Below are 27,224 nucleotides of genomic sequence, written 5' to 3'. Positions count from 1 at the left end.
CTCTTTATACTTTTTGTATAAAGCGGATAAAATCAGACTTTCGAAGTTTCAATTCATAATCGTATAAAGCAACGTTTTAGCAAGAAAAACAACTATTCAACAACGTATTAAGGCAAAAGCATCGTTTACTTGAAGGCAAATATAGCTTGATCTTTTTTAGCAGGTCTTAGTCTAGGCCACCAATTTAAACTAATCCGTTCAAAAAACCGAATCTGTTATGCTAAGCGATCAGTTTTGAGCCATTTTGGAAGTTATATTTAGTGGGAAATCGGCCTTGGTATTTCTCAGAAATAATACGTATGTTGCATTTAGAACGGATAATCTAAGCGAAAGTTTTGATATAATACGCACAAAAATTCTCTAATGATATAATTTATTCATTTCAATTTACTCGGTAACATCCTCCGGCCCGGAAGAAGATGTTGGGAGGATTGGTACAAGCTTAACAAATGGGCGGCGAGCGATCCGGACGACGTTCGTACGACGGCGGAGCGGGCGACGCTGTCGGAGCCGTAACGGAGTTCTTCAATCCGAGCAGTTGGATAGTAACCCCTAGGGTTGCTTTCTTTAACGATCCAAACCAAATCACCAACCTTGAGATGCTGTTCGGCAGGCGTATGCCACTTAGATCTACGGTTCAGCGCAGGCACTCCTTAAGCCAACGTGCCCAAATTGCATTGGCGTAGGACTGTGCACGGGCGTACCACTTACGATGATCGAACTCGTCGACGCCAACGATAGACGGATTTCCGGTTGCTTGGTTACCGAGTAGAAAATGGTTAGGTGTTATTGCGCCTAAGTCGGACGGGTCGGCGCTTACGGGCGTTAAGGGACGTGAGTTTAGTGCGTATTCGACCAGACAGAAATTAGTGTTAAACACCTCATCTGTGAGGCGACGCGTACCGAGGATAGTGTACAGTACTCTTTTAAAACTACGAACTAACCTCTCCCAGATGCCACCTTGGTGTGCCGCACTGGGTGGATTGAACCTCCACTTAATGCCCTTATGTGCAAGTTCGGTGGCAATGTTAAGCGCATTCCATTTTTCCACACATTCACGGAGCTCTTTCTCCGCTCCAATGAAGTTCGTACCATTATCCGACCAAATCATAGCAGAAGTACCCCGACGTCAGACGAACCGCTCCACTCCCATTACACAGGAACTAGTGTCCATGGACGGGACAAATTCAACATGGACAGCACGAGTAGTGAGACAAGTGAAGAGAAATTCCCACCTCTTCTCGGTAGTCCGACGAACTGTGACGTAGAATGGGCCGAAGTAATCAACCCCGGTGTTGGTAAAAGGAGGAGACTGGTATGCGAGTCTCTCCTTTGGGAGGTCTGCCATGATCGGTTGAATGGTTGCTGCACGGAACTTTCTACACAAGACGCAGTTTGATTTGATGGAACGCAGTGTGGAACGTAGTTTATGGATAGCATAACGTTCCTGTACCTTTGACCTTAAGCAATCGATGCCCTGATGATGGTTCTTCAAATGAGTATGCCGCAGAAACAGTTTAACAAAAGTATGATGCGCATCCAGCACGATACGATGCTTAGTGTCAAAGTCAATTTCCCCTAGCCGTCGGAGTCGACCAGAGGAACGGATGAGACCATGAGGTCCAATAAACGGAGTAAACTGAGCAATGCGGCTGCTCTTCTTAACGGATTTATTGTCAAAAAGATCCTTTCTTTCAGTATTAAAGGACTCTCCTTGAACCAAGTACTGGAGATGACGCTCGGCTTCGTCAAGCTCAACAGGGTCGGCTATGCTGCCGTCTACGGTACGGTAACTTTCATGAGATGGTAAAAGACGGAGCACATATGCGGTGACACGAAGTAATTTTTGATAAGAACGGAACTTATCAAACGGGATTAGATTAATGCTTTGTTCCTTAGGGGGCTTGGTTACGGATTCGGCTAGTGATGAGATGGAGTCATCATCTTGTTCCTTAGTTACAACGCCGAGCTTGATGTTATTAACGACGTCAGTATTTGGTACAAAAGGGAATTGCTTAGTTCTCAAGAAGTCAGGACCCCTCACCCAGCTACTTGGTTGCAAAACTTCAGCGGACATACCACGCGTGCCAGCATCTGCCGGATTATCACAAGTGGCGACGTGGTTCCATTGGTCAACGCTGGTGTTCTCCAGGATTTCACCAACATGATTTGCAATGAAGATGGGTTGTTTGTTTGTTGAGTTTATCCACTGCAAGACGATGGTTCTATCTGTCCGCATAAAGACTTCGTCCACAGTAACCGTTAATGCTCAACAGATTTCGCTTTTTAAACGGGCAGCGAGGAGAGCGGCTTGTAATTCCAACTTAGGAACTGTCATTACCTTCATAGGTGCAACACGGGCCTTGCCCAGCTCTGTTATAATCTCCCCGGAGGTGCAAGTTCCTTGAGCCCAAAGAAAACCTACTGCACTGAATACGTCTTGCGAGCTGTCACCAAATATGTGGAGTTCAAGATGTTGGAATGGTCCTGAAAAGTAACTTCTCGGCATAGTGATCTCAGCTAACCGCGGCAGTTCAACACACCAGGCAAGGAATCTGTCAACTGTGTTTTTAGGTAACTCGTCATCCCAACTTTGTCCATTGACACGCCAAATGTCTTTCAATATTAACCGAGCACCAACAGTAAACGGTGCGACAAGACCAATTGGGTCGTAGACCTTTGACACAAGACTTAAGACCAAGCGCTGTGTTAAACTTTTCGTGATGGTGCTGTTAGTACCCCTACTCAAAACCAGAGTATCGTTGTTGTGATCCCACTTAAGCCCAAGCACGTGCATTGATTCCTCCTTGGATGAAACGATGACCTTCGGTTCAGTGGATTGAGCGGACCCATCAATTCGGTCAGCCAGATCTGGTACATTGCTTACAAACTTAGTAAGCTTGAACCCACCGAGATGGAGAAGATGTACCAATTCCTTCGAACTGATGAGGGCCCTCTCGGGGGATTCCACTGAGTCTAAGTAATCGTCCATGTAGAAGTTCTCAAGGACGGCTTTCGCAGCTTCTGGGTACTGCTTAGCATTATCACTTGCCGTGCGTTGAAGTGCGTAGTTGGCGCAGGTGGGCGAATCTTTTGCCCCAAAGATGTGGCGTGTATACTGGTGTACCACAACATTTGATGTGGGGTCCTCCCGCCACAAAAAGCGCAATGATGGCTGATCACATTGTAACACTCCAACTTGGTGGAACATTACCTCGATGTCAGCGGATACGGCAAATGGATGTTGTCTGAACCGTAGGAGTACATAGATTAGGTTTTGCAATAAGTCAGGTCCGGTGAGTAATGACTTGTTAAGAGATGCGCCGTGGAATTTAGCTGCTCCGTTTAGTACCCTGCGGACCTTGCCCGGCTTGTTCGGGTTAACAACCGGATGGTGTGGTAGGTACCACTCTCGTTCCGAGCGACTTTCCACCTTATGAGCATCTTTGACCCTTACTACGTAGCCCTTGTCTAAGTCCTCTTTGATGCTATTCGAGTACTTTTCCCTTAAAGTCTGGTCTTTTGTAAGCCGCTTTTCCACAGATTTTAATTGTACAAGCGCTGAGAAGTAATTGTTGGGCGGTTCGATGTTATCTTCAGACCATAGCATTCCTATATCGTACCTTTTCCATTATGCACGGTGGTGTTTTCAAGAATATTATGCGCACGTGCATCCGAGGCGGATCGTGGGTCTACTTGCTTAAGTGCGCCGTACGACTCCATGTCGTACCAAGATTTTACCTGACTAGCGAGTTCTGCTCCATATTAGCTTTGAAACAAGTCGAGACTAAACCTGAAGACAACGGAAGAGGGCCGCTTAGAACCCAACCTATGGGCAAGCGAACAGCGAAGGGCGAGGACTTCTCGTCGGCAGCGAAGTACTCAAACGGGCGGATGGCATGATACATATTCTGTCCAAGTATCATCTCGATGTTTCCATAGCAATATGTAACTGGGTCTAGAACTGCTAGGTGCGGGTATGTTTCCTGAAGTGCTTTAATGTTAATGACATCGGCGCCTACATTCAAATTTTCCTTTACGTAAGGGCTGACTTTAAAGGGTTCAAATGCTTGGTTGTCGCGTGGTGTTACAATTGGTTCAACTAACTTAGTGTCTACAACCTCCTCGGTGTTTATACCCTTGACTGTTAGTTTTAATGCTGTACCGTGCAAACCAAGTCTATTTGCAAGATCATTGGACACCCAAGAGTTACTGCAAGCGGTATCACACAAAACTAAAGCCGTGGTATCTTTACCGGAAGAGCTCTTCAACTGTAATTCAGTCACCTGAAGGAGGCCTTTCACATTACTCACAGATGACAAAGTGGTGGTCTTACTCGATGATTGGACACTAGGAAGTTTACTTTGATTTGCGCCAGCATTAGAATTACTGATGTTGTTATTTGAAGGGGATTTTGATGGATAAACCCTCTCAGCTCCATGGAGAAGTGTATTATGGGAGCTGTTACATCCGTCTTTCCTGCATTTCCTGGGATTTGGGCATTGCCAAAAAATATGCTTTTCTCTCAAACATGAGAAACACAGTTTTGCTTCCGCCACTACCTTTGCTCGCTGAGTGGGAGACTTTTCTTTAAATACCCTACACTCCCAGATGCGGTGGTTACCCTTACACACAATGCAGCGAGGTGTTGCAGGCGTTGCCGATGTTGAGGCTGGTCTTTGAGCGCCCTTGGTCTGCGTGTTAGCAGCGAATGTTTTTGAGGCTACTTTGGTCTTTACAACTGAGTTGTTGTTATCCTCAGTTCTTGCCTTCGATGTAGTTTGTTTCATTAAATCATGTGCCTCGGCCTTCTCCTTCAACCAATCGTTGAAGTCAAGGAGTGTTGGCTTAACCCAATGTTTCTTCACTGTGAAGTGACCAAGACTCTTTCAGATTGGGCGGCAATTTTTGCACAGCCGTGTTGAGAAGTGAGGCGCTCTTAAGGTCTGAGTCATATGAAAGTGATTTAAAGACCCCAACAAGACTTAAAATTGTTGCAGAATAGTTTATGATGTTATCACTATTGTGCATCTTTAATGGAGGAAAAGAGCTGAGTTTGTCTAAGTGTGCACTGACTACTGCCTGTGGTTGGCCAAATTTACGTTCGAGTGTCTTAGGTGCGTCCTTATACATTAAACCACAGTATGCAAACTCAGCGACGGCGGTTTTAGCTTTTCCAGTTACAAGAGTTTTTAAGTATGTTAACTTGACATCATCAGTCAAGGACTGTGCGTCTATGGCGCTTTTAAATTGTCCGAACCATTCGTGCCACTGCAGTGGATCACCATTGTACTGTGACAACTACCACTCGGGCAGTGGATCGTTCTTCTTACAAGTAATTGCCTCCGCCAACTGTTTTATCAAATTCGCAGAGTCCGAAGAAGGAGCCGAAGGTGTGGGATGCGGCGGGCCACCCCAACACAACGGGTTCGGAACGGTAGCTCCATACGTTGGCGGAATGATCGGAGTGACAAAGGTGGGGGCGATACCTGTGGAAGAACTAAATGGATTCGCTTGCATGAAGTCTGAAGTTACGTAATTTTGAGCGCCTGCTGCTGCTGGTACATGAGAGGAGCGGAGGGATGTAGTGATATGAGGGTTGATTAACGGGGCCGGTTGTGCGGTGTATAAGTTTGCAGATGTTCGTACAGGTGGTACTCCAATAGATGGGACTGCTGCCGGAAAACGCCAGACATTTGGATCCGGAGGAACAGGAGGTGCGTGGGTTATAGGGACAAAAATTTGGGGCTGAGGGCTCTTTTGTGAGGGTGGTGGATGCATTAATTGAGGTACAAAAATGTTTGCGGAGGAAATGAATGGTGCAGGCGGCGAATGGGGTAACCAATTGACATTATTCGCCACGGGGTTAGTGGCGTGTAGTGGGAGTGCTTGTGGAGGCGAAGGAGGAAAGCGGAATGCTGGTGGGATTGACGGGAAATGCGGTGGTACGGGGTTTAAAACGGGGGATGGGGGGGGGGGCTGGTACATTTATGTGTGCATGTGGCGGATTAGGTGTTAACGGAGCATTAGCGAGTGCATTTAAAGATGTTGAATGCGGAGGGATGGCTAAATTCAACTGTCCCGGCATGCTCGACCTGCGAGGGAATTGATGATATAACTGTAAACCATCGAAGTGCATTGTTGCTTGAGACAGTTGTTGGGCTGTGTTTGGGGCGTTTAGTTGAGTTGGCATACCAAAGTTTATTGGTGGTGATGGAGGCGTATAATGAGGCTGTCGCTGCTCTTGTATGATGTTTGCAACATGTGCATCATTGGTTACATTTGTTCTACTACTTGGTTCTTGCGGCTCATGGACAGGGAGGTTGATGTTGGCCTCAACTTGACCATGTGTATTGAGATTGAAATGTGAGTTTGGAAGTTGAGCTGAAGAAGGTCGTTGGACAATTGCTTGGTTGGATTGGGCGATGGAACCAGAAAAGTGCAAACTCGGTTCGTTTGCAGCATCAGCCATGTTCCCGGCCGTTGACGAATTGACCCAATCTTGAACAAGTTTCTTGCTCTTGACTGAACTTCTTTCCATAAAGAGCCCACTCATTTTGCCTGTACCTGACGCGTCTGATGATGATTTTGTCATCAACTCAATGTCCTCAAGGGCTGCAACAGCTACTTCCTTGCGATGATCCTCCTCGAGCTGCTCAATTTCCAGTTCCCGCATTTTCGTTTGTTTTTCAATTTCAAGATGCTGTCTAGCAATACGAAGCTTTGCCTCGTGTTGTTTCTCCAGTTCCTGCCTTTTGAGTCTTGATAGTTCTAAGTCTCGTTGACGCTGACTTGATCTTTTTGAGGAAGTTATATGTGAACCTGATCTTGATTGGTGAGAGGTATACAGCTCTGCTGTCTCTTTGTCATGGACCGAATTGATATACGCTCGAGCAGCAGCAATGAACTCATCAGTTTTCTTTGTTACAGTCTCTAACCATTTTTCAAGGTTCTTACAGGCAGCATCTGGATCTTCAGTCTTTTGTGCCAGATCAAAGAGCTCTTCATTCTTATCAACTACTCTAGTAAAAGCATCCGTGCACTTCACAATCAGACGTTCGATCTTAACTTTCCTGTCTTGCTTATCAACAGTATTGTTAATTTCACCATAGATGTTATTAAGTTCCGCCTCTAATTTTGCCCTCGCACTATAAATTTTGTTGAATTCGTCCTGCAATGTTGTCATGATCTTATCAAAACAGGAACCACAAGTTTAATTTAGTCATCCCTCCGCATTCAACATCTTTAAATGCACTCGCTAATGCTCCGTTAACACCAAATACGCCACAAGCACACATAAATGTACCATCTAAAGGTCCCTGGTTCGTTCCCGGGTCGCGGCACCAACAAAGCTGATAAAATCAGACTTTCGAAGTTTCAATTCATAATCGTAAAAAGCAACGTTTTAGCAAGAAAAACAACTGTATTCAACAACGTATTAAGGCAAAAGCATCGTTTACTTGAAGGCAAATATAGCTTGATCTTTTTTAGCAGGTCTTAGTCTAGGTCACCAATTTAAACTAATCCGTTCAAAAACCGAATCTGTTATGCTAAGCGATCGGTTTTGAGCCATTTTGGAAGTTATATTTAGTGGGAAATCGGCCTTGGTATTTCTCAGAAAAAATACGTATGTTGCATTTAGAACGGATAATCTAAGCGAAAGTTTTGATATAATACGCACAAAAATTCTCTATCTAATGATATAATTTATTCATTTCAATTTACTCGGTAACATTGTAAAAATGGAATTCCTTTCTTAAATTAGAAATTTCAATCACCGCTATTTTCACCAGCTTTTTAATTCTAGTTTGATTCTAGTTTCCACTCAATTCATAGCTTTCGGCGCAGTAGAAACAGCAACTTCAGTAAAATTTATCAAATATACGTGACTTGTTCAACTAAAAAACTTATCTTTACTTGATTTTTAGATGCTGTGGAGATATTGCTAACAACGCAGCTTCTCCGACATAGCTTAGCGGATACAAACTGAACAAATTAACTTCGCAAAACGCTCTACTGGTGCCCCATCCAAACAATCTGCCAGATTTGAGATCCAGCCGAGCATCGTAATAAGTTTTTATCTTTGCTTGCTGCCGTTGTTTCACTTTGCAAAATCTCTGCTTCAATATCCAGAATCGAGCTAACTGTGTCTGATGTGAGTGTGATCACCTTTTTTGATTGCAATGAACCGTCATGAGTATGCAGGCACTGCATTGTTTTAAATTAAAGCATGATATGGTTGAAAATTAAAAGTATTATTTAGGACAATGCATTAAACAATGGGATCGTAAAATTGCCACTCATCGAAGGGTCCTAGTTTTTTTCTCCAATTCGTTTGATTACTCTTGTAGCGGAGGGCCCCACACTAAGATTACAGGGGAAAAGTTTTAATGGTTCAAATTCATTTGTATAGCTTAGCTTTTCAGTTAAAATCGGTGTCATCAACATTGATGCCCAGTGGATTATTTGCCATATGTGCACTATTTACCATCTGTGCCCGATACTGATTCGACATGGTTAAGAAAAGTCATGCAAGTATACAGCCATAACAACATCAGAAATCGTGAAGAACAGTCAATTTAACAAAAACTAGAAACTGGAAACTGATTAATTTATACTAAACCAATGTAATCCTTTATTAATTCAATAATCAAATAAATCTCACAAAGTTTCTAAGGCGGCCAATGTAACATTCTGGCGCCCAACGAAAGAATGGACAGCTAAAATTTCCTTCGAGAATTTTTTTTCTCGTGATCAGGGTAGAGAAGGAAATTTTAGACAAAGACCCATCCCAACCAACCCAACCCGAGGCAACCCATCATCGCCCAACCCAACAGAGAGTTTATATCTGGGACTCCCTTGATTACCTTATTCTTATTTCCTTTGACTCTGGTGATTCGCCAGTAATTTCCCCAGCGTTGTTTTTTTCTCGCACCTAGAGAATTTTTTCCGGACGTGTTAACAATTTGCAATAAATTTCAGCCATTTGTTTTATTTCTCCGATACCGCCATTAAAATTTTATTTCGCTATTGGCAAAACCAACGTTTCCTACCGTGTGTTTTGGCATAAACCTCGGTTTGTGTCCGGATTTTACTGTGGTTATTTGGTAGATTTTGAGTTTATCATTCTGGTATGGGTATTTGATGGTATCCGGAAAGGTTCGGTAGGTTTGGTAAGGTTCGGTAAGTATTGGTAAGGTTCGGTAAGGCTTGGTAAAGTTCGGTAGATATTGGTAAGGTTCGGTAAGGCTTGGTAAGGTTTGGTAAGGTTCGGTAAGGCTTGGTAAGGTTCGGTAAGGCTTGGTAAGGTTTGATCAGACTCGGTAAGGATTGGTAAGGTTCGGTAAGGCTTGGTAAGGTTCGGTAAGGCTTGGTAAGGTTCGGTAAGGCTTGGTAAGGTTCGGTAAGGCTTGGTAAGGTTTGATCAGGTTCGGTAAGGTTCGGTAGTTTTGTTAAAGTACCGTATCAACGTTTTGGCAGGGTTTAGTACACTTTGGTAGGTAATTGTTAACCGGTAGTTAAATAAACAGGTTTTGGCCTTGAGATTTGGTTAACAATGCTACTGAAAGTGGCTAAATTAAATTCAAAGCTCTAGACCCACTCAACAAAACAGAGTTAATGGTTCTTACTCGAACCGGAAAATCAACAAGAGTTAAACATCAGGTAAATTCTACGAGTTCACAAACACCAGCAATGGGTGAAAACGAAGAATCCTCTGTTGATCCTCATTTGAAACACATTAAAAACCAAAAGCTAATGTTTGAAAACGAAATTGAATCCTGCATCGAATTTGTTGTTTCAGGAATCGATTCCGGGGAGGACACGGAAACTCTAGAAGAAACATTGAGCGAAATTAAACAGCTGCAAGAGAAACTCGACAACTCCGTTCAAGAGCTTTTGGACATCTCACCATCAGAAGACGCAGATACACTCTGTTTTCAACTTAGCAAACTAAAATTCAAGATTCGAAAAACAACCGCTGCCCTCCGCAAACACAAAAAAGAAACTCAAAGCGCAGAAGTAAGCAATGTTTCATCAGGCAACTTAAGGGTAACATTTGATAGTAGCAGCAGTAACCCAACCATTCTTAACACTAACAGGACCTCTACTAATTTCTCAGCATCCGCTGGGAACGAAGTGTCAGGTCAACTTTTTTCGTCGGACTCTGCAGCGCCCGCTAGCTCAGTTCAATCCAATTCCATTTCGCCGCCGGCTAATATGGAATCCAATATTGGTTTCTCAACGGCTACTTCATCTGGAAATCCTGTTCACAGTGCCTTGTCTTCGGAACCGTTTCTTGCTAATTCAAACAGTAGTTCAGTCAACCAGGACACATCATTTCATGTTTCGAACAGCAATCCATCATGGAGATTCCTTTCCAATCAACAATTCTCAGATCCGTCGGCGTCCGCTACACTTGGCTCTGCTTCATATCAGAACCCCATCTCCATGTCCACTTGTTTCCAGAAATCTGTTCCCAAGTTGCAGGCAACAAAATTTGATGGCAACCCACTCGACTGGATGAAGTGGTTCAGCATTTTTCAAGCCACAATAGATAGATCGCCTATGTCATTATCAGAAAAGATGATACATCTTCAATCGCTATTAACTGGAGAGGCAAAGCATTTAATAGATGGATACGGCTGCAACGGTAGTCTGTATGTCCCAGCGTTGAATCGTCTTGAGGAACACTTCGGAAACCCAAACCGGATAGTAAATGCCTTTGTTGATAAACTCTCGCAGTTCAAACCACCTAATCTGACTGTCCCTGAAAGTTATACCCAATTTTCAGCCTTTCTCTTGACCCTAGTGGATACATTTCAACAACTTGGATTCAATCACGACATCCATTCTACTACAAATCTCAATCAGGCATTAAATAAACTTCCGACACCAGTCCGCCTGGACTGGAACAAGTATGCCCTCGAAAAGTTTTCACTTCAGCCGTCTCTTAAAGACCTTTCTGATTGGTTATCAATCTACGCAAAGGCTTGTAGAGATTTGCCAGCGCCAATTTCCATAACACGACCCAGACATGGAAGATCAAACTTTGCCCATAAACCATGGATTCAGAAAACTCAAAGTCCCTTGCCCTCATCTACGAGAACGACAAGCAATGGTCAACAAGGTGGCTCCTTTTCAGACGGTAACAAACAAGGCCCCTCCAGAACTGTTGTTTGCCCCCGTAATGAGACCTGTCAATATCTCTACAAATGTTCTCATTTCCAAACCCTCTCTCCTTTCGATCGGAGAGAACATGTCAAAAATTTAAAACTTTGCTTCAACTGCTTTGGCAGTCATCATGTTCAACATTGCAATTCAAAAAATGTTTGTCGAACTGGCAATTGTGGCCGAAAGCATCATACTCTGCTCCATGAGAGCTTTGGAGACAATAATCAGAGAGTGAAGCCGCCATCGGCCGTTAAATCCGTTCAATTACATGGAACAGGACAAGTAGCCCCTGTTCCGGTTGAACTTTCCAATGGTGTAAAAACTCTTGATACTTATGCGTATCTAGACAACGGAAGTTGTCAAAGCTTGCTGCTTACATCTGCAGCATCAGAATTGGAGATTGACTTGAACACAGTCGCTAAAATGCCTATCAGTGGCTACCATACAACTAGAGAAATAGACTGTTCAAGTTTCTGTCCAAATCAAGCCAAACAGATCTCAGAATAGCTCAGTAGTTTCAATCGATGTGCTAGCAGTACCAGATCTCAATATGAAACCAGTTAAAACCAGTGAGCTGAACAAACTTTGTAGTAAGTTTGATCACCTTAAACACATCACGTTTCCAAATGTCAAACAAAATCAAGTGTGTATAATCATTGGAATTGATAACCTTGATTTAATCCACTACAATGAGATAGTTAAAGGCCCGAAAAACACACCTTGGGCTGTCAAGACACCATTAGGTTGGACTTGTGCCGGAAAGACCAACATAATTGCAGATGAGCAAAATCCAGTTCTCAAAACCCAAATTTGTTCCCATGGCCAATTGGACAACGAACTTTTCACTAAAGTTCAGGATTGGATGAAGATCGAAAATTATGGCATTGCATCCAAGAAAAAAGCACTGTCCAAGAACGATGAAAAGGCTTTGGAAATTTTACAATCCACAACCAGATTCAAGGATGGTCATTACGAAGTTGGTCTCTTGTGGAAAGAGAACGCAAAATTGCCGAATAACAGATGGCTCGCTGAGAAACAGTTGAAGCAGCTAAAAGCAAAGCTTTCCACAAAGCCAGTATTAAGAGAAAAATATGAAGAGACTTTGCAAAAGGACTTGCAAAACGGATATGTTGTAAAAATTGATCCTTGTACCGACAACAAAGTCAGTTTCTTATCTACCTCATAATCCGGTCTCAAACGAAAATAATCCCGGAAAAATTCGACGGGTGACTAACGCATCCAGCATCTTTCAAGGCCAATCTCTCAACTCAAATCTGTTGAAAGGCCCGGACTTGCTCAGCAATCTTGTTGGGATTATTTTGCGTTTCAGAGAAAGTCATATCGCAATATCCGCTGACATTGAGCAAATGTTTATGCAAGTCAAAGTTGCTCCTTCAGAACGTTCATATCTTTGTTTCTTGTGGGATCACAACGGCAAAATAGAAGAATATGAATACACTAGCCACATATTTGGTGCAACGTCATCACCTTGCATTGCATCGTACGCTCTACGTCGCTCTGCAATAGATAATCAGAAACATTTTCCTGAGGTTTCCCATATTGTTGAACGCAATATCTACATGGACGATTTGTATATTTCCACTGACGACGTTGAAAAAGCTGTAAACATAATGAGCAGCACTAAAGCTTGCCTGTCTCTTGGGGGTTTTAACCTCATCAAGTGCAATTCTAATTCGGCTGCGTTTTTGCAACAAGTCAGTAGGGATCAACTTTTAAACACAAACGAAGCTTCACCTCAAATTCAAAAGGTCCTTGGATTACCGTGGAATGCAAAAACAGACACTTAAGTAATCGAGAAGAAACTTTTCAAGAAGTTTCCCTTGGATAACACTATGGTAACCCAAAGAAAACTTCTGCGGTTTGTCGCATCCATTTTTGACCCCCTAGGTTTTATAGCACCGCTCACCATCCGAGTTCGTAAAAGTCTACAGGCCGCCTGGAATCATGGACCAAAATGGGACAAACCATTGGACCTCAATGAATTTGCAGATCTAACTCAGCTGCAAAACGAACTACGGGAATTCCGCGAAATTTCAATACCTCGCTGTTTATTCATTAACAAAGCAATAAAGGAAACAGCTCTCCATACATTCTCAGACGCGTCGGAGTATGCACTCTCAGCAGTTTCGCATCTTAGGATTGAATACGTTGATGAAACCGTTCAAGTGAAATTCATCATGGGAAAAGCCCGCGTAGCTCCAATCAAAAGAATGACAATTCCAAATCTTGAGTTGCAAGCCGCCGTCTACGCAGCTCTGCTCGCACAATTCGTGACAGAAGAGCACGACATTCACATTAATGAAAAAGTTTTCTGGTCCGATAGTACCACAGTTCTTTATTGGCTCAGAACCCCAGAGATACGTCATCGCATATTTGTTGCTAACAGGTTGGCGAAGATACTTGATGTAACAACAGCACATGACTGGAATTACATCACCTCAGCTGACAATCCAGCCGATGATGGCTCAAGAGGCTATGAAGTTAAACAGATGAACTGCAGTTCTCGATGGCTCAACGGTCCTTCCTTTCTACAGTTACCAAAAAGTGACTGGCCAAGTCAGGACATCTTGAAAGCACGAAATTCAAACGTTCTCATCGTTCATGCGTTGCAAACCGATCTGCACTCAGCAATTCAATGTCCCATCGACATTGCACGCTTCAGCAATTGGAATCGTCTGGTTAGAGTTGCAGCATACTGCTTCTTCTTCCTCGATCGCTTGAAAAAACAGAGCAGTAGCTTATCGCTCGCACATCACACACTGGCTTACAAGTACCTCATCGGCGTTGCTCAAAGTCAGAACTTTGGAAGTGAGATTTTGTCTTTACGAAAAGGCAAGGAGATACTTTCGTCGAGCCCTCTAAAGACACTCTGTCCTTTTGTTAACGGAAAAAATGAACTCCGCGCCAAAGGTCGGCTGTCTAAGGCAATGGTCTTAGAAACTGCTCGCCATCCGTTAATTTTAGACGGGGTTAACCCAATCGTTAAGCTCCTCATCAAAAACACTCACGTGGTGAATAGTCACTCTGGTGTTGAACAAACACGTTCCTTTCTAATGGAATACTATTGGATTCTGAAATGCCGAGCTGTCGTTAGACAAACAATACGTCAGTGCATTCCCTGCCGAAGAATGGCTCAAGAAATTAGTCCACCTCAGATGTCAGATCTGCCCAGTGAACGTTTACCGCTACAAAATCACTTTGCGTTTGCCATAACAGGCCTGGACTTCATAGGTCCTTTTCCTATAAAACAGTGTGGTAAATTTGCTACCCGTTATATCCTTCTATTTTCATGCTTAGTTGTAAGAGCCGTTCATTTGGAAGTTTCTGAAAGTCTTTCTACAGATTCTACAATGAGTTGCATCCGCAGATTCATTAGCCGCCGCGGAAAACCAAAATTATTTTATTCTGACAACGGAAAATCTTTTGTCGGCTCTTGTTCCGAATTGAGAAAAGGAATAGAAGCTCTCAGATCCTCGCGAGAATTTGCATCTAAGCTCCACATCCTAGACGTAGGTATCAATTGGAAATTTAACCCCCCTCTGGCTCCGCATTTTGGCGGCAGCTGGGAAAGATTAGTTCAAGTTTTCAAACTCTCCCTCTACAAAGTTATTGGCTCAAGAACGCTAACAGACGAAACGCTGTCGACATTCACTTGTGAAATTGAGTCCAACATGAATTCGCGACCATAGACGAATGTTTCTAGCGATATAAACGATCCACTCCCTTTAACGCCAAATCATTTCCCTTTGGGTAGACCCTCAATCAATCTCCCTTCAGGAGTCTTCTCTCAAAGCAAAGTAGCAGTTACTAAATCTTGGAAAACATCACAAATTCTAGCCCAACATTTTTGGAACCGATTTATTAGAGAGTATCTCCCTAACCAGCAGAAACGCTCTAAATGGCATAAAGTAAATCAGAATTTAAAAGTTCACGACTTAGTCTGGATTTTGGAAGATTTCACACCTCGTGGTCTCTGGCCTCTAGCAAAGGTAATTGAAGTGTATCCAGGCTCGGATAAAGTAGTTCGGTCAGTCAAAATAAAGACTGCATACGGTGAAAAGATCCGCCCCGTTCTCAAGCTAAGTAAAATTTCTGAAGAGTAAATTACATTCACATTCAACGGACGAATTCACGTCATTTCAGCACTCAGCTTCCATAAATTCCTCCTGCAGAAATCTACACTATCGTTAATGTGCAGTCACATCACTTACTTGTCGATCAACATACGATTTAAAAAATCGTACGTTAAAAGGTCCTTCACTCTTGAGTGGTTATAGTTAGATACAGGTAGGTACAAGCCGCAACAGGTAGAAATCTCGTTTTTTTGCGCTGTGAAGAAAGTTGCTACACCGCAGCAACCTCCGCTTTAGCCTTTTCCGCTTGTGTCGCAATTTTTGGGTGTTACAATTTTTTGCCTTTACCCGCTCCGTCAGTTGGAAACGCCGATTTTGAAAATCATTTGCTTTGTTATCTCTTGTAATCATCTTTTTCTTCCCTCAGTTATTTTATCGGAATTATTTATTGGCTACAAAGTTTTTACCTAACAAAGCATCGTCTTTACGGAAGCCGACTATTCTTTGCAACCCTGCAAATGGGGCCGGCGATGTCATCAACATTGATGCCCAGTGGATTATTTGCCATATGTGCACTATTTACCATCTGTGCCCGATACTGATTCGACATGGTTAAGAAAAGTCATGCAAGTATTCAGCCATAACAACATCAGAAATCGTGAAGAACAGTCAATTTAACAAAAACTAGAAACTGGAAAATGATTAATTTATACTAAACCAATGTAATCCTTTATTAATTCAATAATCAAATAAATCTCACAAAGTTCCTAAGGCGGGCCAACGTAACAGCCAAGTTGTACTCATTTTTTGAAGACCCAGACAAAATTATCTCACTTTCAATATTAATGTCAATGAAGATGGAAGGAGAAGGTAGACGTAGGGGACGTAATTTTGAGGGGAAGGAAGAATGGTTAGGTTAGATAGTAGGGAAAGGAGTAGATTGGTTGCATGGGGGAGTAGTTAGTAGTTATAGGGGGGTTGTCTGTACATTGTGGAGAGGAAGGACTACTATGGGATCAAAAGTACTCAAAATTACATTTTCAACTAGAATTTTACTAACAGTTCTAATTACCATGCATTCAAAAATAAACTTCGGTTAAATACCAATGTTTGAAAACAAGTTTTAAAAAAGTCAATATTTCAAAACTGAGAACTCAAAAGGGCGTAGGATACTAGGAGAAAACTCGATCAGACGAAAGGAATTTTTTTTCCATTAATCGGAAATTCTGAACTAAAGAACAACTGACTTCGAAGAACAATAGCTAACGAACATTCAAAAACATTCAAGAAAATGTCCAGAATTTTGAAGCGTTTTGCGCAATTTGCGAAAGGTAAACACCATTCTTTTCCTGTTACTTTTCTTAAAATCAAATTTATTGGCCGTGGTAAAACTGATTGGAGTGAACGAGATGCAAAACATGGAAAACAGTGATACCTTTTTAAGTACTTCTCACAACTCGTTTGCATGCAAAGAAAACTATTGGGGGGACGCGACAACTTTATGACATCGAGTGGACTTGAAGAACCTCTTTTAAACGTTTTAATTGCTATTCACCTAACTTCCACAAAACGTTAGTTCAGGATTTTCACCTAATGGCTACAAAAATTTTGTTTTCGCCTGATATCCCATCCCCCACTCACAAAATTCATGTCATGAAAAAACTTCCCGTGAGCTAGAAAAAACTGTAGAATTCCAATTGTCTTCACTTTTTGAGTCATAAAAACCTATAGAATAGCAGCCAATACTCCTTTTCGAGACAGAAAAACACACGTTCGGGAGCAATTAACAATTTAATCTCACTTGAAATAAACTTTCATTTAGTTATCATACTTTAGAAACAAATAAAAACAGTTGTTGATAACTAATACTAATCACAGTTGTTAAACCCTTCGAGCTCGCAGACGAGTTCCCTTTACATATAGCCAACACGAATATTTTTTCTCTCTTACGCGTTAATGAATTCTTAACAGTACCTCGATTACAAAAATCGGCGAATAAAAAGATTTCTATAATGATTGTCTTTGAAAATTATTAGTTTGAAAATTATTAATTAAAATTATTACCGAAAAATTTTCGGCTAAGTTGTGAAAAAACTCCGTCAACTTTATCTTACACAGTACGAAACTACTTACAATTCAATCACAATCACCTAAGAACTTTAGTGAAGTATGAAATCAAAAGCTAGCTGCCTTATTTCCACTTGACTATAACCAAATGTATGACATAAATACCTGTATGTCGGATTCGTCCTCCCTCTGGATGGACAGTTTGGGGTCATATATTGCGTCGGTGTCTGATTGGTCACAAGTCGAGAGAAATACCAGTTGACGCTGGCAGTAATCACATAAATCTAACAGGGCGCCACTCTCTCCCGCACTCTGCATCGCATCCTAACAAAATCACTGCAACACTACTCACTAGTCCTCAAATATTTTACAAATTCATAGCTTGAATAATTATAATAGATTGCTTCCATTTATGAGATCTTCAACTCATGAGTGGATTACAAATGTTATAGTCCTTTAAGAAGCACTTACATTTTTTTGGAGTCCGATGCTAATATCGACCCAACTTTAACTGAATTGTTGCTACTTGTGCTTTACTCGTTTTAACCGCCAACTAACCGTGTGGTAGAGGACTGTTTCGAGCAGGCTGAGCACACATGCCTCGTGATAAAGAGTCATGTAGAGAGGCAAAGTACTCTTGGGACTGAACTGTGTGGAATCCATTTTTAGAATGACTGCATTGAACACTTTCTCTCGCCACAATTCAACCCCAATCACGTCCGCAATCAGCACTCCAAGCTGCACACAAAAGACAGAATTCGTAGGGAATGATAGGCACATTCTCATTTCTTGAAAAACTTTTTTGAAAGATGGTCCGATTCAGATGCAACTTCATCAATTGCACGCATGATATACTTTGTACAAATTTGAAAAGCATAGCTGGCAGATTGTCAGAAAATAGCCGCGTGAGGTTTGTTGATCTGTAAAGAGATAATACAAGACATACCAAAAAATTTATCTTTATTAATGACTATATGTTAAAATTTGGTTAAGAATTACTTCTATTAGCTGCTCTCAAAGAACTTTCAATTAGAGTGAAACATACTCAGATCACTTATCTCATTCAATTAAAGTAACGAAAAAGCCATTTTGATTGTGAGGGAAGTCATTTTCGAGAGTGATGCCGCGAACGAATGAAAATTCGCTCCTCTGAGAGAAAAATGGTGTGACCAAAATCATCACTTCAATTTGATTTCAAAATTATAAAAATGTATGTACAGATATTAAAAACATAGCCGGAAGACTCCTGAACCGACTCGATGTAGATATTCACTTAGGCTTCAGCCAACTATTCACTAAACACAATGAATGGAACATTCGAAAAGTCATATCAAAAACTGAAAAATATTTAATACAATTTCCTCGCACATTGCAACTCCAATACAACTATTGGCCAAAAAATTCATTAAAAATAGTTCTCATTCAAAAACTACCATCAACTGAAAGAAGTGGTACATAACAAAAGAGGAAAACAAAAAAAAGGGAAAAGTGAAATAAAAAAAGATTTTTCAAACAAAAAGCAGAAGGCTCCTTCCCATCAATTTTCTTGGCAATATTTGACAAATCCTTTTGCTCTATCAGTAACCCACATAATGCCTGTCAAAGACATACTTAACATTTAAAACAAGCAAAACATAGCCGGCAGATTGCCGGAATAGCTGCGAAATAGACTTGCGTGCCGTAAAATACAGATGGAAAAAGATACAGAAGTGAGTTGATAATAGTTATCGCCGCCGCCTATAAAACTTACAAGCTTATTTCATTTTGGGTGCAAAAAAAGTTTCCCTGTCGCGTCTCGAACCGTCGATCTCCGGATTAACAGCCAGTCGCCTTAACCACTCGGCTGTCTGACCCTACAATCTGTTTTCTTACAATCAGATTTGTTTTAGGAACAGATTCTGTTTCTGAATAACCGCAATTTAGGTCACGCAGAAAGCGTGAAATCAAGCGCGAAAAAGCCATTTAAGCAGTGACGAGACAGAATGTTCTAGAACAAATGTAAAACGAAAATAAAGCGTCAGACGACGAAACAAAAAAAAACCAAGAGCACCGCAATATAGCTACGCTCAGCTTACAGCTTCGCAGCTATAATAACAAAAAACCTGAAAACAATTACAAATTGTTATCATTAATTTCAGCCTGTCTAATTCTCAAAAGTCACCTTTTAATAACAAGATGTTTAGAATAGCTATTCTTATTAGTAGTGCAAAAATCAATAGATTAAATAGTGGGTAAAAACAAGAAAATACAGTGAAAATCTTAAAATTTGGAAAAACAGACGATAATTGGCCAGTTTGGTTTGAAAAATTTGGTTAAAATATTCCATTTTCTTTAACAAAAAAAAATATCAACAACAATATCAATCAAATCACAAGTTCACCAAAAATATCTAAAAGCAACTAATTGCAATCCAAAAATTACAAAAACTGCTAAAAGATTGCCCAACAAAACTGCTAGAAACCTTTTCGTGTTCCACGAGCAGCTCCATGACAAACTCATTACTCTTCATGGTTGCAGAAAGGACCGCCTGCTGACTGAGTTTCTCAACATACTCGTGGTACTGCAGCCACCTTAACAAACAGTATGTGGTCAGTATGCAACACAAGTTTCTCCATGTTACCATCCCGCTCACTGATGGTGCACAAATAGGTGATAATAACTTTCTGTTAGGGGGTAATAACCCATTATTTTGCTCGTTCTTGCTCCGCATGGTTTCATTTCTCTCTAGACAACTATAAGTTGAACAAATAAAACTTCTTGCCAAGCAATGTCAAGCTTATCTTGAACACTATTTACAAAAGGTTGTTCTCTCTCACATTCCTCGTATGACACAAAATTATTTCTGTCAAGCAAATGGAAATTGCATATATCTTAAATGTTCACAAATGCATTGCTAATTTTGGACGGATACGTTATTTATCAGATTCTGGCAACCACTGGATCTTTGTGGTATTTTGCTGTCTTGACACCGAGCTGACGTGTAGAACGTACCTGGGAGATCCGATGTCTTTAACGGTGTAGGGTCTCTCGCTGAATGATGTTATGTAGGCTTCTGCTTCTGGGAACATGAGAATGTCGCCAATAGCAGTACCACTTCCACTCAAGCCTTCATTTGACAAACTCATTTCCAGATCTGAAAATAATGTACCTTCTAACTTCACATAATCGAGTACGCAATTGCATTTCAAATAAGCTTGGCCGAATTGCCCGGTACAAAAGATAAAAGCAATCGAAGTCCATTGATGCGTAACGGGTGTTCTTGATACTAATGACCGAAAATGTATTTTCTAAATAAAAAGCACCCCGCTGGAGTTCGCCCGTCAACTGCGAGTCACAGGAGCCTAAGAACTTGAAATAAGCAAAATTCAAAGCGAGCAAAATACTCATTCATAAAAATGAGTAACTAATTACAGATTGGATGATACTAAGTGCTACAAAAATAAATTTAAAAATACAAAATTTGGTTTGATTCTTGAATTCTTCAATTGAAAATCGTCTTTTGACCGCTTTTTCTTTCAGAAACCTGCAAGAGCCATTTGTTCATTGAAACATTTTCAAGATCAGTTTCCCCCCAATAACGGTTAAAGCAGTCTTTAACCTTCATCTGACTATAGTAAACAAAGAAAGAGTTCGACTCTCAAAAGGAGAGACTTTGTTTTCTGAATCATTTTTGGACAGAGAAAAGAGTGATAAAAATATGATTGAAGGCTGATTTTTGTGTTACTTGTTCCCGGCGACATCTCTCATTTTTGATATTTACCATCAAATTTTTCCGGTATTTTTTCACAGAGCTCAATCACTCACACTAACAATCGGACCGCGCCGCTAGATAAAAACATGACCAAACAGAACAAATTTATACGAATAAACAAATTAATAAAAACAGAGAAAATTTTTACATAAGCTACCGCAACATAAAAGAGCTTGCATCAAATTAGCATATTGCAATAAAAGTTTACTGGTATACGCTACATCTTTGCGTTAGAGTGAGCATTTACAAACATGGGATAATGTCTGACAGCAAAAAGAATTGAAATTGCGATCATAGTCATTGCAACCATCTTGTTATATCGAGACAAGAGAAATGCTCCTGCAGCCACGAGAGAAATGTAACCGCAAACGGTGTAAACTTCCATCGGTATTTTGTCGAGAACACGCGACACAAGCTGCAAAATCACGGAGCCTGAAACAAATCTTCCATCAGGACCAAACAACGAACTGACACTTGCAATACAATGAGACCAAATTTTTGTTATATCTTAGTACCTGACTTTTTCAGCGCGAGCTTTATAATGGCTTCATAATTGTCACCAACTTTTCTAGTGATCAAAGCAAAGCTACCCTTTACATTTTGAATTAAACGAAAATTTTGTCAATAAACAATAAAAAACAATTTTGAAATTGTACGCTACAAGTATAATATTCAGTATAGTATGTACTGTATAGCTTTCTCTAAGAACGCGAACGGAATAAAGAGTACGGACACCAAATAGATTACACAAATGCTAAGAAAAATGGTCCTGAATAACAAGAAACAAAAAAGCAGATCACCGAACAAGAGACTACTCAGACCAAAGACAAATAACGTTTCTACAAATGAAATTCTGAATACAAACTAATTGTAAACACAATTCATACACAAAATAATGAAAACATTTCAAGTTAAAGAGCCACTTATATCCTTAAAGTTAGTTAAATAGGAGCAGAAGGCTTTTTTTGAATAGCGGTGAATCAAATATGGTCGAAAATTTATTAAACAATTGACTCGAAAGAACCAAACGCGACTTTACAAAACTCATTTCGATAACTCTAATTTCTACCACAAATCATTAAAAAAAAATCAATACGATCCAGTGTGTGCTTTTATTCGAGCTCAACAGACAGATTCTTAAAAATACTTTTTTTAAACATAACCGACTAACTTCGAGCGAAATGCTCTCAAACGACCGGTTGGCTTCGCCAGTAGCTAACCACGGTTTAGTGAGGCTAGCTTTAGCTTAATTGAAGGAGCGTGAGGTGAGCGGGGGTGGGAGGGGGCTTTTGGCTGCACGGCTGAAGTGAGGGGGGTGATGTGGGGAGGGGGGTGTTGTGTGTGTGTGAGAGTGTGTAGGGGGGGGGGGGGCAACCTTTAAGAACCACCCTTCACGCCATAAGTTAAATATAAGTCTCCAAAACAGTTTCTGTTAACGCATACTTGGAGACCAGTGGGTTGAAAGGCTCTAAGAGCACTTAATGCCCATTGGGCGCTACCTGTTTATCCCGTCATTGAGGACGAAAAGTCGAATAGGTCAAACGAAAAATTGGTTAAGCGAAAAATTGCTTGAAAAAGACCGACAAGACTAATATAATTGCTACAAACTACGTTTGAGAGAAATAAAAAAATTTAATCTCTTATAAAGAGAAAACTATAACGGCCACAAAATACTCTCGCTAGCAAAAATGCACGCACGTACACACAAACACATAGAGAAATAGGTTGCAAAATTTATCCAACAATTAAATCATTAAAGTGATTACGACTATTAATATTTATTAGGTTCAAAGCTTTAGGTTCCTGAACCATCATGAAACTTTTTCAATACTGTTTCAATACTTCTGGTTCAATACTTTATGCTTTCTATGTACCTCTTTAACGACCTCTCCTCAACCATACAATAACCAAATTTGCAAATTATTTGTCCAAAAACAGGGCAAAGCATAAGGTGTAAACTAAATCATGCATTTGCTAAGGATCAATTAAGCTAATGGCTGAAGCAAAAGCCATTTAACAGCCATCAATTCTCAATTAGACGCAATCTCAACGCCAAAATAAAAGCAAAGGCAGAAAATACATGTGATATCAATCAACTATTATTCGTCATTGATCAGTTTTACTCAGTATTATTTCGATAAATAAATTTATTTAAATCAAACAAACACTGAATCATCTTGAAAGAAAAAAAAACAAAATTCACTTTCAAGAAATTCACTAACAAAACGAATGCAAAAATTGTCAGCAAAATTCAACTGAACACCGAAAACACCAAAAGCCATCTCTCAAAAATTTTGAAAAAGCCACCAAGTGGAAATTATGTCAGAAGCGCATCAAAAATTTACAACCAATCTCAGAGGAATTGCTCACAAACAACTGCCCGGCGTTATTCACCTGTAGCCTGTATCAGCTGGGGTAGGAAGGGGTCGCAGAGGGTCCATTGCTACAAAGGGGTTGAAATGATGTTTTCAAAGCCTAGATAAGTCTCGATTTACATTTGAAGTAAAAACATGAGCCCAATTTTGACATCCTTTTCGGTTGACCTAGGTAAACTGCTGTCAAATGAGTTCAGCGGTTTAAAAGCGCTGAATGATAGAGAAAATTAAATGATCCCAAAACCAAGAACTAAAAGTGACAAAACTCTGTGAGAGAGTAGCTTTTCAAAAATAAGAGGCACACAACTTCACTAATTGCTATAAGCTTTGTAAAGAGAAAATCAGAATTGAGAATAATTACCAAAAAAAAACTAAAAACAACAAAAAAAATTAGAAACAGCCGCAGTTATTTCCAAAATCCTGATTTGGATTGAAAGAAGCAATGAAAAGAAATAATTTTGATAAACTTCTCGCAGAAAATCTTCAAAAGATGAGGTATTTTTGCTGTGCTTGCGTACTTGATGGTTAAGCACAAGCACGCTCCTTTTTCTTAATGAGAACGTGGATAGATTATTATCACCAATAACAATTAGCATCAGACCTGGTAATTTAGACTAATTACTTTTAACTAATGGGAATATAAAATTTAGGCTTCAGTAGATTATCCGGGTTCTACTTCTGATTTAGTTTTCCATATTGATTCCAACTGCTGTTTGAAACCAGATTGAGCCGAATGAGCGAGGAATGGAACTAATCTAGGGAAGGCCAGAATATTTCACGAAAAATATTGAAAAACTGGCATTAGGTAAAGCGAAACTTTGTTTAACGTAGTAAAAAATATAAAAAAAATAGGAGCGCAGTAGAGCCGTCTGACAAGCTGACGCGGTTTTACCATACTCAGGCCATGCTCAAACAGCTCATGCACGAAATTGTGACAATATAAAACAAGCGAATGTAAGAAAGTCCTCCAAAATACCTTAAAGTCAGACATAATCGACCATAAAGTACGGCAAAGAAGATAACATAAGCCGACCAAGTTGAACAAACTGCTCTTCCCCAACTGGCCACGTCCTGATTCAAATTTAGCCTAATAGCTTAGAGGACGCGAGCTAGTAGATTGCCGATAAGATGTCACTCGAGATTAGTACAGACCACTAATAGGATTCAAAGTGAAAAAATGAAACCCACTATTACACACTTTCGATAACACTTTTAATAATAAACTGCAGCGAATTCATTTACCAGCTTAAATTCTCAAAGAGCAGTTTAGATCATGCAAAAACACCTTGCATAAAAATTGTTTCAAACGTCGTTCAAAAGTAATTTAAAATGTTTCGGAAATATTAAATAATTATTCAACCTAGTTCAGGAAAAAGAATTTCTCGCTTGGCAGAAAATGCTCAGCAAGCAGTGTCGCCACTTTTTGCTCAAAACGCCAGATGATCGATTATTATTACCAGAAAAAACCTACATCACCAATATTTTTTCAAGAGTAGCAAAAACCGCGACGCTATGAATTATAGTCCTCCCTATACCGAAGCGGCTCTTTTTTGATCAGAAATGATGACACCCGGGAAAAATTATGTAAAAAAGACTTAACTGCACATGAAATAACAAAAAAAGAGAAAAAAGGCTTCTTCCAAACATCAGTTGAAATTGACAAACCGTCATAATTAAGCCGATACCTTGATAAAGATGGTCTTGAAAGAAGTATCACACATATAACGAAACAAGAATGCTCGTTTATGTGCGTTCGCACATGATGTTCCGAACCGAGCTCATCTACATTTTTGACTGAATTGTCTACCAACTGAAGAGATAATCAAAAATAGATGTTTGAATTAACAAAATTGTTACAGAACCAAACTACTAACTGATTTACATAATGTCATGCCTTGTTACAGCGCTCACAAGAGCTGTACACAAATTATTGAAGCCATTAAAATCATTAGCTATTACGTGAATATTATTTACTATTATTTCAACTGTTATCTATAATAATTCAACTAAATTTATACTGGATGATTAAATAAGTTCACCTGAGCTACATTTGAAAATAATTGGGATCTATTATTACGCAAATGTGCGAAAAGAAGAGAAAACGAAACACATATTGACTGCATACAAAATTTTTTATAAAAACGCATCTTGTCTAAGAAACAAAACATCAGCTACGACACAACATCAATAGACACGTTAATTATGTGTATTATGAGGAATTGGATGGGACCTCCCAATGATGAGAACAAGTTCCAAGTTGACGAAAAGAACAAAAACTGAGAAGTATAAAAATTTTTTTGAAAACGAATATCCTAAACTTTAAGAGTATTCCCTATAAACTGAATGCATCGAGCAACAACATTCATTCAATCCACAATTAAAAGCTGAGGAGAACACTCAGCATTTTACGGCAACAAAGAACAAAAAGTTAAAAAAAGCAAACTCAAACAAAATTTGAGCGAGAAGTGTCGCAGCCATTAAAAATGACCTTTTTCAGTAAAAACTTTTCTATTTTCAAAAAATTTTTTAAAGGCAATGGGATTCTTAATTTTAAACGAAAATGACTTCAAAAAAATCAACAATTATATTAAAACCACGAAATTTTTCAGTAAGCCCGTAGTATCTACGCCATTTAATTCAATGGCTTTCAACGCAAGCTAATAATTAAGCAAAGTTATGCCTCGCTGGGACGACAGGAATAGTTGTCATTCATAAGTCATAAATAAGACATCACAAGTCCTATGACTATGAAAAAAACAACAAATGCAGACAAAAACCAAAAAATCAGTAGAAAAGTGAGAAAGAAAGTGTCGAAGCTATTTAAACCATAAAGTTTTCTCAGAAAAACTATCTATGACTCAATGAACGTCTAATCAAAACCAATAGGAACTATCAATATTAGGATAACGAGATAAGATTTAAAAAAATAACCACCTTACAAAAAAAATTATCCAAAAATCTTAATTATGAAAAATATGGCACCGAAAAAATAAAAACAGTAGCTTAAATATAAATCCGATAACAAGAATAATTTTAATTGCAGTAGAAAGAAGGCGGTCCTGTGATTACTGAGACTTACTTTCAGTTCACGAAAATAAGTTTAAGATCAATTAATGTTAACAAAAACTCAAAAAATTATTTTTAAAGTCCTAACAGACATAAAATTCGATAGCTTTCAATAGATGTCAATAAAACGCTAAAATATACCTCGATGGGTACATAAGAATCGTTGTCGGTCATAATTCATCAATAAGAAATCACAATAAGTCCTCAACGATAAATAGAGGCAAAAACCCAAAATTCAGTGCGAGAAAAAGTCGAAGACATATAAAAATACGCTTTTCTCTGAAACTATCTGTGATCCATTGAACGTCTTCTCTAAGCCAACGGGAACTATCAATTCCAGGATTATGTGATAAGATTTCAAAAAGAACCAAAATTACGAAAAAACATCCAAAATTTTTTAAAAATTATGAAAACTGGTGGCATAGAAAACACAAAAACCAGTAGTTAGAAGATAAAACCACTGACAAGTTTAATGTTGGTTGCGGAAGAACGAACGAGGTCGTGTCATCACTAATATTGACTTTTAGTTCACGAAAATAGTTTAACGATGGGATAATGTTCAAAAAAAATATAGAAAAGTTATATTTAAAACCTTAACAGCCATTAGCTGTCCCCCGAAAGCACTAGATAGGTTTACCTACTGCTCATTACAAAACCTATAGCACTCTTAGTCAACGATTCTATGCCATAGGTCTCCAA

The 27,224-nt window shown here is 39.8% G+C and overlaps 4 protein-coding genes across 5 annotated transcripts in view; 2 read left to right on the top strand and 2 right to left on the bottom strand.

Moving 5' to 3' along the window:
- LOC142334586 (uncharacterized) overlaps positions 1-27,224 on the top strand; it is a 270,416-nt gene that overhangs the window by 31,432 nt on the left and 211,760 nt on the right. The window lies entirely within an intron of this gene.
- Positions 11,723-14,406, top strand: LOC142334959 (uncharacterized). Its single transcript, XM_075383288.1, has 4 exons — positions 11,723-12,243; positions 12,503-12,887; positions 13,266-14,001; positions 14,288-14,406. Exons 1-4 carry the CDS (start codon positions 11,723-11,725, stop codon positions 14,404-14,406), a joined length of 1,761 nt encoding a protein of 586 aa, XP_075239403.1.
- On the bottom strand, positions 17,469-20,462 carry LOC142335398 (zinc finger MYND domain-containing protein 10-like). Its single transcript, XM_075383867.1, has 4 exons — positions 20,325-20,462; positions 19,795-19,903; positions 17,892-18,071; positions 17,469-17,657 (listed from the first exon to the last, which is right to left on the bottom strand). Exons 1-4 carry the CDS (start codon positions 20,456-20,458, stop codon positions 17,472-17,474), a joined length of 609 nt encoding a protein of 202 aa, XP_075239982.1. The 5' UTR covers positions 20,459-20,462; the 3' UTR covers positions 17,469-17,471.
- LOC142334583 (cysteine-rich with EGF-like domain protein 2-A) overlaps positions 21,172-27,224 on the bottom strand; it is a 31,905-nt gene continuing 25,852 nt past the window's right edge. For both annotated transcript variants that reach the window (XM_075382723.1, XM_075382725.1), the window contains exon 7: positions 21,172-21,516. In XM_075382723.1, the coding sequence (XP_075238838.1) occupies positions 21,302-21,516 (215 nt within the window). In that variant the 3' untranslated portion in view covers positions 21,172-21,301. The remainder of the gene's footprint in view (positions 21,517-27,224) is intronic.

Source organism: Convolutriloba macropyga, chromosome 2 (genome assembly GCF_964194025.1).
Source record: "Convolutriloba macropyga chromosome 2, txConMacr16.3, whole genome shotgun sequence".
Taxonomy (NCBI): Eukaryota; Metazoa; Xenacoelomorpha; order Acoela; family Convolutidae; genus Convolutriloba; species Convolutriloba macropyga.
This window is presented reverse-complemented; position numbering and strand designations above follow the sequence as displayed.